Source organism: Salvelinus alpinus, chromosome 26 (genome assembly GCF_045679555.1).
Source record: "Salvelinus alpinus chromosome 26, SLU_Salpinus.1, whole genome shotgun sequence".
NCBI lineage: Eukaryota > Metazoa > Chordata > Actinopteri > Salmoniformes > Salmonidae > Salvelinus > Salvelinus alpinus.
In genome coordinates this window covers 7,939,820-7,951,568 of record NC_092111.1, presented here as the reverse complement: position 1 = coordinate 7,951,568, position 11,749 = coordinate 7,939,820, and the positions used below count along the sequence as shown (strand labels likewise).

Here is an 11,749-nt window from a genome sequence, read left to right as displayed (position 1 = left end):
CGGTGACGTATGATGAATTTACACTGATTTCTACAACACAAGATAAACGAAACTAATGTACACATCGCGCGATATGCTGCTCCGCATGATGTGGAAGTCGATGATTGTTTCTCAAGTAATCTTCCCGGTAGCGCATGTCATGTGACAAACTGTGGCGATTCTGAAAAGTAAGTAGTAGTTTATTGCTCAGTTTCAGATTGAGTGTTTATTGCTCAGCAAATGTGTATAGTTTCAATATTCAGTGAAACACGACTAGCAAGAAATGTAGACAGGTATCTATGTCTGACCAAGCAACTATCAAGCTAGGAAAATAATGTCGCTGGCTAACATTAGTTTCCCACATTTGGGAAGCTAGCGTAGCGTGCTAGCTAACGTTAACTGGTTTGTTATTAAAGAAAGGCACCTCCCAAACTTGGGATTGATTTTGGGAAGCTCTCGCAGGCATATTCCATGATTTTGACAGCATGGAAAACCCCTACCAAACAAGAATCGCAGCTTTAAAGGCAATCTGCCAGTCCTTGCATTCATAATAACTACGTCTGCATCTTAGAGATTACGTTTCCCCAGCCCCATCGCTCAGTTTACCAAACAAAATGGCAGGGCCAGGCTGTTGAAATTAAATAAATTGGGCCTTTTAACACTAACACATATTGTGCCTTTTAACACCGCTAAAAGCCCACCCACTTTCCTGTTGTATCACATGACTGATTACATAGATAGCCTTGAATTTGCATTAGTTCACTTACCTTCTGGTCCTTTTATATTGATTTCAGGGTTCAAGATGACCACACTTCTCTGCTTTCTCCTGGGGGCTGGCCCCCTGCTGTCACTACTTGTCCTCAGCCCGGTATATGGATCTGACAATGCCACCCTCCCATTGGTTATGTGGCATGGAATGGGTAAGCACTTAGATGCATAATACTAGAAAATTATGTTTTCACATACAGCAATGGCGTTTCTCAGTTTGGCAGAATGGCTAAGCATATTTGCCTGTGGCCCTTAGATAAGTCATGCTATGTCAGATAGTGTATATAGACCCTGTTCTTGTTTCTGTTTGTACACAGGAGACAGCTGTTGCAACCCTCTCAGCATGGGCTCCATAAAGAAGATGATCGAGGAAGCAATCCCTGGCATTGACGTCCTGTCCCTGATGATTGGCAAGACTGTCATTCAGGTACTTTCCACTCTCCTTGAACCTATCTCTGTGGCAGGGCTAGCGCCAAAACGAATAAGTTGGACGGGCATTTGATTTCCATAGGCAGGCTAGTTTTTTCGGACGGACCTCCTATGTGATTATAATTTTTTTTAATGGTTGTTATAGTAAAGACCCGTTTCAAATTTGGTGAAGCTTACAATTTACCCTTACATTTCTACCGATCTGTGTGCCAGTTATGATTATTTTTACATGTGCGTTTTTGTGGAACAGTTATATTTCTATAATGTTTTTGTTTCTCAAAATCATTGTCACGTAGTTAATCATAAAAATCATAATTAAAATGATAAAAATCTCAAAGTTAAAATTAAACTAATGCGAGAGCTGTATGGACACATTGATACACCGTGAGCCATTGGCAGCTAAAGAAATGAGCGCATGGAACTCAGATGGCCTGTAGGTCAATGCAGCAGTAGGCCTGTAACTTCCATTGTCAACTTAAGTCAAATAAAACCTAAAGCAAACAAATAAAAACAGTAGAAAATATCCTGATATTCAGGTTCTTTCAATCGCATTCATCTCTGTACTCTGCCTGTCCGCCTCTCTTTCCATCTGTCTTGACCTGAGCTATAGCTAGTGAGGATTTTTCAAATACTGTGATGAACTATTATCATTCCCAATGGCTCAAAAAAAAGAAAAAAAAAAGGAATTTGTTGAATTAATGTCAATTTATGCAATGTGGAACGGAGGCTGCGTACGAAGGGTGTGAGGCAATTGCGGAGCCGCCGGAGGCCAAATCGAGCTCCGTAAGCAGGGATTTTAACTTGTGTCTGCAAGGCTTTGCTGAAATCCTCCCCCATTCTAATTTCCTTAATTTTGTGGCTAGAGTCAAATACTTTCTGTGGCACACGTCAATGTCAAATACTTTCTATAGAACAAACTTCACGTCAGGATAGGCAACCGAAATGAATAATTAATGTATGTGTGTTATATTAAACATAGAGGAGGGAGTAAAATGTAGGCAAGCAATAAACATTTCAGAACAACTACTAGTCGAATAAGACATGGGAGAGATGATGAATTTTGGCAAAGAGATATATTTATAGACTAATACACTTGAAACAATTAGTCAAACCGAAAACTGCAGACATTACTAGTGCCTCCCCCGCGATCAAACCAACATATAAAATTAAACGCAGCCTAACGTGATCAGAAATCTCAACTAGCAAGCAAGTCACAGCAATGAAGAATTGAGTGCGTGCGCGTTCACGCAAAGGGGGGGGGGTTCTGTCAGGGGGAGATTTTCGACACAACATCGTTCCTCAAGTTATAATGCGTTAGTTGCTTACTGGACCTTACTGGACTCTGTGTGAAACTGGACTCTGTGTGAAATATTAACTAGCTAACAAACTAACCACTATCCATTAACTAATGTTTTCCCTCTACAGTATGTGGTTAATTTTCAGAATGAGAGAATTAGGTGAAAATGAGGCATTGCTTGTTAAACAAGTGGATTCAGGGATCAAGTGTAGCTGAAGATGGGCCACTATAGGCCACTATAAGCTGGATGCCACTATAGAGGTGAAAGGAACACCACACACTTTCCCTCTTTCTCACTTTGCTGGCACATTGTAGAACAGATGTCCACAAGCAGAAAGTGTACAATGTAATAATGTGCAGTGTAGCCCAAAGATATTGTTTTTGTTGTGTTGAACTGTGTGAGCGTAAGGAGCGATTATTGATTTTTTTACTCAGTGAACATTATTTTTGCATACATGTAGTCTTGTGCACTTGATCGATGTCTATAGTGGCCTCTATAATAGAGCAAAAATAGAATGCCTGTTTGTTTCATTTTATTTCTACTTTAAGATGTTTTTTCCCCAAGTGCAATATTTGTGTGTGTGATCACAAGCGTTATATTATAAAAGCTGTCATGGTAACAAGCGTTCTATTATAAAGGCTGTCATGGTCACAAGCTTTCTATTATAAAGGCTGTCATGGTAACAAGCGTTCTATTATAAAGGCTGTCATGGTAACAAGCGTTCTATTATAAAGGCTGTCATGGTAACAAGCATTGTATTGTAAAGGCTGTCATGGTAACGAGCGTTCTATTGTAAAGGCTGCCATGGTAACACGCGTTCTATTATAAAGGCTGTCATGGTAACAAGCGTTCTATTATAAAGGCTGTCATGGTAACAAGCGTTCTATTATAAAGGCTGTCATGGTAACAAGCATTGTATTGTAAAGGCTGTCATGGTAACGAGCGTTCTATTGTAAAGGCTGTCATGGTAACACGCGTTCTATTATAAAGGCTGTCATGGTAACAAGCGTTCTATTATAAAGGCTGTCATGGTAACAAGCGTTGTATTGTAAAGGCTGTCATGGTAACAAGCGTTCTATTATAAAGGCTGTCAATGTCACAAGCGTTCTATTATAAAGGCTGTCATGGTAACAAGCGTTCTATTATAAAGGCTGTTTTGGTAACAAGCGTTCTATTATAAAGGCTGTCATGGTAACAAGCGTTCTATTATAAAGGCTGTCTTGGTAACAAGCGTTGTATTGTAAAGGCTGTCATGGTCACAAGCTTTCTATTATAAAGGCTGTCATGGTAACAAGCGTTCTATTATAAAGGCTGTCATGGTAACAAGCGTACTATTATAAAGGCTGTCATGGTAGCAAGCATTGTATTGTAAAGGCTGTCATGGTAACGAGCGTTCTATTGTAAAGGCTGTCATGGTAACACGCGTTCTATTATAAAGGCTGTCATGGTAACAAGCGTTCTATTATAAAGGCTGTCATGGTAACAAGCGTTGTATTGTAAAGGCTGTCATGGTAACAAGCGTTGTATTGTAAAGGCTGTCATGGTCACAAGCATTCTATTGTAAAGGCTGTCATGGTAACAAGCGTTCTATTGTAAAGGCTGTCTTGGTAACAAGCGTTCTATTATAAAGGCTGTCATGGTAACAAGCGTTCTATTATAAAGGCTGTCTTGGTAACAAGCGTTGTATTGTAAAGGCTGTCATGGTCACAAGCGTTCTATTATAAAGGCTGTCATGGTAACAAGCGTTCTATTATAAAGGCTGTCATGGTAACAAGCGTTCTATTATAAAGGCTGTCTTGGTAACAAGCGTTGTATTGTAAAGGCTGTCATGGTAACAAGCGTTCTATTATAAAGGCTGTCACGGTAACAAGCGTTCTATTATAAAGGCTGTCATGGCTAACAAGCGTTCTATTATAAAGGCTGTCACGGTAACAAGCGTTCTATTATAAAGGCTGTCATGGTAACAAGCGTTCTATTGTAAAGGCTGTCATGGTCACAAGCGTTCTATTATAAAGGCTGTCATGGCTAACTGCAATATTAGTGTAGTTTTGTTCTCAAGACTTGAGTGTCATTTGCAGTAAAGTCTAGGCAACAAATTACATTGGATTGCTTTCTTTACATTTTTTAGCTGTGAGTTAGTTTCACATTAACCACTTTTTATTTTACACACAGAGACTGATCGTGTAGTTCATATTCTTTGTTGTTTAATTAGTTAACCTGCATTTCCTCCTAGCAGGGATTTTTTTGCATGTTTTAGTGAAAAAAGAAAAAGGGCTATAACATTAGAGAAACATGTTGAGGAAAAAGTAACTAAACAAAACATGTTTTATTATCACCCGAAACAATATATTTATCCTGTCTTGGATGTTAACCCCAATACATGTTCATGCCATTGTCTGCATTACAGTTAAAAACAGCTTTGACTACCATTACCTATTTCTGTATGCTAGCTATGCTACCAGCTTATGTGAACGGGAGTTAGCATTTTAAAGTCACTTTTTCTAAACCTGAAAAGGGACAACTTCTAAATGTTATGCAGCGAAATCCAAATCGGATTTTAGTAAACACTTTGTGAGCCTGTTACAATACATCAATCATGACGGATTTGACAAATATCCACTTTTTTAGTTCAGATTTGTTGAATGTGCACCAATCCAGCATCCTCCTATCCTCCACGGTCTGCATTCCATTGACCTCTTTACCACATCTATACCCATTACCTCCCCGATCTCTTTCCAGGAGTTCAAACTAATTTTAATGTCCTTGAAATCCCTACACTAGGTATCATAAAGATGTTTTTTATTTGTGAACTTGTTCTGATAGTCTTTCGTCAAAGTTATCCAGAAAGTGGTCTTCTTCTTCTATAGTATTATGGCAGTCCGCAAACAAACGTTAGAGGTGCATGCCACCACCTACTGTACAATCTATTATACTTGGCAATATAAAAAAGGGAAAAAAATAGAGAAACAAAACACCACGCCATTCCACTATTTTTGCCCTATCTAATCCTACACCAGGCTAACGGCCTGGGAGGACAGAAAACCCCTGTAACTCTTCTGCAGTAAAATCTCGTAATCCCAAGTACTTCTCTGCAGCTGCCACCACATCTGTTTTCTGTGACAGAAAATGTCTCCATTTCTGCGGTACAGTTGATAACCATGGCTATGAATGCTAAGAAACCAACATTACTAAAACAAATATTATTCCAATCACTCTCTATTGGCCTCGGCCTACTCACAGGAATCCTCTCAGGATCCCTCGCCTTGTACACATCTTCCTCTACTAAACTCTTCACTGCTTCAGCATACGACACCTTCTGCACTACTCTGATCCTGGCGACCTCAATCTGTCTTTCTCTCACCGGACACTTCTGATCTATTGCACCATGGGTACCCTTAAAGAGGTGTCTGGTGAGTGAAATGCAGGTTGAGGTTGCCAGGGTCAGAGTAGTGCAGAAGGTGTCTTTATGCTGAGGCAGTGAAGAGAGTAGTAGAAGATGGGTCCACAAGATTCGGACCCCTTGACTTGTTTCACATTTTGTTATGTGACAGCCATCTTCTAAAACAGATTTTTTAAATGTATCAATCTACACACAACACCCCATAATGACAAAGCGAGAACAGGTTTTTAATAATGTATGCAAATGTATTAAAATTAAAACACATACCTTATTTACATAAGACCCTTTGCTATGATAGCTAAGGTGTATCCTGTTTCCATTGATCATCCTGGAGAAGTTTCTACAACTTCATTGGAGTCCACCTGTAGTAAATTCAATTGATTGGACATGATTTGGTAAGGCAAACACCTGTCTATATAAGGTCCCACAGTTGGCAGTGCATGTCAGAGCAAAAACCAAGCCATGAGGTCGAAGGAATTGTCCGTAGAGCTCAGAGACAGGATTGTGTCGAGGCACAGAAGGGTACCAAAAAATGTCTGCAGCATGAAGGTCCCCAAAAACACTGTGGCCTACATCATTCTTAAATGGAAAAAGTTTGGAACCACCAAGACTCTTCCTAGAGCTGGCTGCCAACCTGACAGAGCTTGAGAGGATCTGCAGAGAAGAATGGGAGAAACTCTCCAAATACATGTGTGCCAAGCTTGTAGCTACGTACCCAAGAAGATTTGAGGCTGTAATCACTGCCAAAAGTGCTTCAACAAAGTACTGAGTACAGGGTCTGAATACTTATGTAAATGTGACATTTCATTCGTTTTTTTATTTGCTACATTTTCTAAAAACCTGTTTTTGCTTTGTCATTATGAGGTGTGTAGGTTGATGAGGGGAATAAACTATTTTAATTAATTTGAGAATAAGCCTGTAACGTAACAAAATGTGGAAAAAGTCAAGGGGTCTGAATACTTTCTGAATGCACTGTATGTAATTGGGAATTGATCAAAATAAACAATCAATGGGCAAACAATTAACACAATGAAATGCGCAAGAATTGTCGGGAGACAGCTGTGCGCATTCTAGAGAACTAAGTACATGCGTTTGAGCAAGACCCGCCATATCTTCGTCCCATACCCCTCCCCTTTTTCTTTTCTCAACATTTAAAGAAAATGATACTCAATACATTATTTAAACACATCAGTTAGATGCTGTTAACTGACAACTCAATAATCAGATAGGCTTATTGTCACGCGTGCTGCCCAAATTACTGGCTGCCTAAATAGGCATATGCCTAAGAAGCTAATCATCCTCTGTGGCTAAATCGTGTTCTGTGGTTGATGGATTTTGAATTATTTTATTTAGACAGGAGTAATTATATAATTTTGGCAAAACATCAAATTTACTTTAGGGGAAGCCATCGTCCGAACAGTGCACTGTGCACCTGGCAACTTTCCTTTACTCTTCAATAGGCTGAAACCTGAGATCTGTATATAATGACGAGTTGCTCATGTCTCCGCCCTAACAATGGGAGTCGTCCCAAAGGCGGGAAGGCAGGCAACAAGCTTAGGTCTGCATATTATGCCCATAGAAACGCATTAGGCTTATTTTGGACAGATTTTCGCAAATAGTGAGCCCTCTTACTCTGCTGAAACTTTCTCACCGGAGAAAGCATTTGAGTTAGCGAAACAGCGCCCCTCTGTCTTAATATATGTAGCTCATGTATCTGATGCTGTTTGACCAGAAATAGTATGACATACCATACTCTTTTGGTCCAGACAGTATCAGATACAGTTAAAGTCGGAAGTTTACATACACTTAGGTTGGAGTCATTAAAACTCGTTTTTCAACCACTCCACAAATTTCTTGTTAACAAACTATAGTTTTGGAAAGTCAGTTAGGACATCTACTTTGTGCATGACACAAGTAATTTTTCCTACAGTTGTTTACAGGCAGATTATTTCACTTAGAATTCACTGCATCACAATTGCAGTGGGTCAGAAGTTAACATACACTAAGTTGACTGTGCCTTTAAACAGCTTGGAAATTCCAAAAAATTATGTCATGGCTTTAGAAGCTTCTGATAGGCTAATTGACATAATTTGAGTCAATTGGAGATATACCTGTGGATGTATTTCTAGGCTTACCTTCAAACTCAGTGTCTCTTTGCTTGACATCATGGGAAAATCAAAAGAAATCAGCCAAGACCTCAGAAAATAAATTGTAGACCTCCACAAGTCTGGTTCATCCTTGGGAGAAAACGCCTGAAGGTACCACGTTCATCTGTACAAACAATAGTCCGCAAGTATAAACACCATGGGACCACGCAGCCGTCATACCGCTCAGGAAGGCGATGCATTCTGTCTCCTAGAGATTAACGTACTTTGGTGCGAAAAGTGCAAATCAATACCAGAAAAACAGCAAAGGACCTTGTGAAGATGCTGGAGGAAACGGGTACAAAAGCGTGTATATATATATATATATATATATACATATACACAGTAAAACGAGTACTATATCAACATAACCTGAAAGGCCGCTCAGCAAGGAAGAAGCCACTGCTCCAAAACCACCATAAAAAAGCCAGACTACGTTTTACAACTGCACATGGGGACAAAGATGGTACTTTTTGGAGAAATGTCCTCTGGTCTGATGAAACAAAAATAGAACTGTTTGGCCATAATGACCACCGTTATGTTTGGAGGAAAAAGTGGGAGGCTTGCAAGCCGAAGAACACCATCTCAACCGTGGAGCACGGGGGTGGCAGCCTCATGTTGTGGGGGTGCTTTGCTGCAGGAGGGACTGCACTTCACAAAATAGATGGCATCATGAGGGAGGAAAATTATGTGGATATATTGAAGCAACATCTCAAGACATCAGTCAGGAAGTTAAAGCTTGGTCGCGAAGGGGTCTTCCAAAATGGACAATGACCCCAAGCATACTTCCAAAGTTGTGGCAAAATGGCCTAAGGATAACAAAGTCAAGGTATTGGAGTGGCCATCACAAAGCCCTGACCTCAATCCTATAGAAAATTTGTGGGCAGAACTGAAAAAGCGTGTGTGAGCAAGGAGGCCTAAAAACCTGACTCAATTACACCAGCTTTGTCAGGAGGAATGGGCCAAAATTCACCCAACATGTTGTGGGCTACCCAAAACGTTTGACCCAAGTTAAACAATTTATAGGCAATGCTACCAAATGCTAATTGAGTGTATGTAAACTTCTGACCCACTGGGAATGTGATGAAAGAAATAAAAGCTTAAATAAATAATTTTCTCTACTATTATTCTGACATTTTACATTCTTAAAATAAAGTGTTGATCCTAAGACAGGGAATTTTTTACTCGGATTAAATGTCAGGAATTGTGAAAAACTGAGTTTAAATGTATTTGGCTAAGGTGTATGTAAAGTTCCGACCTTAACTGTACATGGTCTACACATACTGAAACAGAGTGGCGCTGTTTCGCTCGCTCGGATGCTTTTTCTGTGATTGAAGCATCTTCTGTCGGCGCACATCTCGGTCAAATAAATTATAATTATTTAGACTGGCAAGGAGGTACGGCACTGCTCAGTGGTGGACAGCCATAACCTGCGGTGACCGGTGTGGATGCTTGCCTTTGCTCCAGCCAAGCAGTAACGCACACGTTCCTACTAATGAAAGCTTTGATTGAAGTCGATTAGTAGAATCAAGTGTGTTACTGCTTGGTTGCAGCGATGCTTGCACTCACCGGCCCTTTGTAGGGTAAAATAGCTCACCTCTGACCTATTTTCTGAAATGTGGTTTTCCTGTTTGCCAACTTTGTTACGTTCCCAACATGAACTTCCTTGTCTCATATCTACCCCTCAGGACACAGAGAATGGTTTCTTCATGGACATCAATGAGCAGGTGTCCATGGTGTGCAGCCAGCTGGCCCAGGATCCCAAGCTGAAGGATGGCTACAATGCCATGGGCTTTTCCCAAGGAGGGCAGTTCCTGTAAGTGTCTCTGGACCCGTACTCACAAAGCCTCTCAGAATGTTTTTTTAAATAGAATGTTAGAGATTGGGAAGGGCCACTCCGGTTCTGGAGAGCTGCAGTACACTTTGACACCTATTCAACCAATGTAGTTAAATCTGGTGTCTTATAGCTGAGGTGGAACAAAAGCCAGCGGCGACTCCGGTCCTCAAGGAGTTGCCCATCCCTGGTAAGCGGAGGAATATACTTTATACATTAGACAAGAAGCTGTCATTCTCAGTTCTTCACCTCTCCACCTCTTTTCCCCCCAGGAGGGCAGTGGCACAGCGCTGTCCATCTCCTCCAATGAAAACCCTGATCTCTGTTGGGGGACAACAACAAGGTAACGGCACCATGGCAACAGTGCCTTGCCTCTATTCAGCAACATTGTCTTTCACTCACTTCCCGACAGTTTTGTAATGATTCTATTCTCCACATTCACAGGGGTGTATGGTCTCCCTAGATGCCCTGGAGAGAGCTCCCATATCTGTGACTGGATTCGCAAGAAACTCAACTCAGGAGCCTACACAGATATTGTGCAAAAACAGTGAGTGTAGGCTTACAACTCAGAAGGAAATTGTTATGTTTGAGACAAGTCAGCAATACCCAGGTAATCAGTATGACATACTGTACATTTTTGAGAGGATGCGCAAAGGAAAGACAGTGCTTTGTGTATTGTGGCTGTTATCTAGTGGTACATTTGGAATCCTTGTCTTCATCAGCTTGGTGCAGGCACAGTACTGGCACGACCCACTGAATGACGACCTGTACAAAAAACACAGCCTCTTCCTGGCTGATATCAATCAGGAGCGGGTTAGTATGGTGCTCTCATTTTCAGAATCAGACGTTATGGATGTTCATACAGTGCGGTTTGCCTTCATTATTCTCCTGAGAACTCTCCATAACTGTATTCCAATTGAATTCAAATTATCTGCTGCATTTCACCTCACAGGTGGTGAACGAGACTTACAAGAAGAACCTCCAGCTGCTGGACAAGTTTGTGATGGTCAAGTTCTTGCAGGACAGCGTTGTTGATCCAGTTGACACAGAGGTAAATACTGGACACATCGTGACAACCTCTCTTGATGTACTGTCCTCCTCCTCCTACACTGTAATTACTGATGCTAATGAACAAGATGTTTTTCATTTGCAATCTCTTTGTTGTAGTGGTTTGGTTTTCTAAAAACGGGTCAGGCGAAAGAGACCGAGACCCTTCAGGAGAGTGTTCTCTATAGAGAGGTAAAACCCCATCATGTTTACGCATCTTCAAACAGACATGTATTTCCATCTATTTGAATAATATAGATTGTAGTTTGTGATATTGTATTGATAAATGGTATCGGTTTTAAGGATCGTCTGGGACTGGCAGCGATGGAGGCAGCTGGGAAGCTGGATTTCCTGGCCACAGAAGGAGATCACCTCCAGTTCACCGATGAGTGGTTCAATGCCAAACTAGTGCCTTACCTGCGCTAAATACACCTAGCTAGCTACACTCTGACATTTGAGTTGACGTACACACACACATTACTATTGCACTGATCATTCCTATCATATCGATACCATCCTGCTGTTTAAATCGAATAATGTACTATTTATGATTTTAAAAACTGTTTTACCCAGTTAAACGTACTACCACAGAGAAATAAAGTTAGTTGGTTCTCAGAGACTCATGAGTCTAATTTGGAGATATCTATTCAAGTTTAAATGTAGGATCATTTGTTTAGCACTGTATTTTGGAATAAAAATGAATTATAAAAAGTGTGGTGGGTGTTTCTTTGCCAGTAGTGTAATGGTAAATAACATGGAACTAATGATATGATAGTAAATCACTGGTTCTGAGCTAATTATCACTAACTAATTACCAAGCTCACAAAACATCCCCCTCTTCATCTCATAT

The 11,749-nt window shown here is 40.5% G+C and overlaps 1 protein-coding gene across 2 annotated transcripts; it reads left to right on the top strand.

Moving 5' to 3' along the window:
- The first annotated feature begins 53 nt into the window (after window positions 1–53).
- LOC139554545 (palmitoyl-protein thioesterase 1-like) lies at window positions 54–11,610 on the top strand. 2 transcript variants are annotated; one of them, XM_071367429.1, is made up of 10 exons: window positions 54–167; window positions 774–899; window positions 1,065–1,174; window positions 9,707–9,834; window positions 10,125–10,195; window positions 10,297–10,399; window positions 10,575–10,665; window positions 10,805–10,903; window positions 11,020–11,091; window positions 11,203–11,610. In XM_071367429.1, the coding sequence occupies exons 2-10, from the start codon at window positions 782–784 to the stop codon at window positions 11,323–11,325; spliced, it is 915 nt and encodes a 304-aa protein (XP_071223530.1). In that variant the 5' UTR covers window positions 54–167; window positions 774–781; the 3' UTR covers window positions 11,326–11,610. The 2 variants fall into 2 exon arrangements, with proteins under 2 accessions (XP_071223530.1, XP_071223531.1); XM_071367430.1 differs by having other exon boundaries at window positions 163–272.
- Window positions 11,611–11,749: the final 139 nt, after the last annotated feature.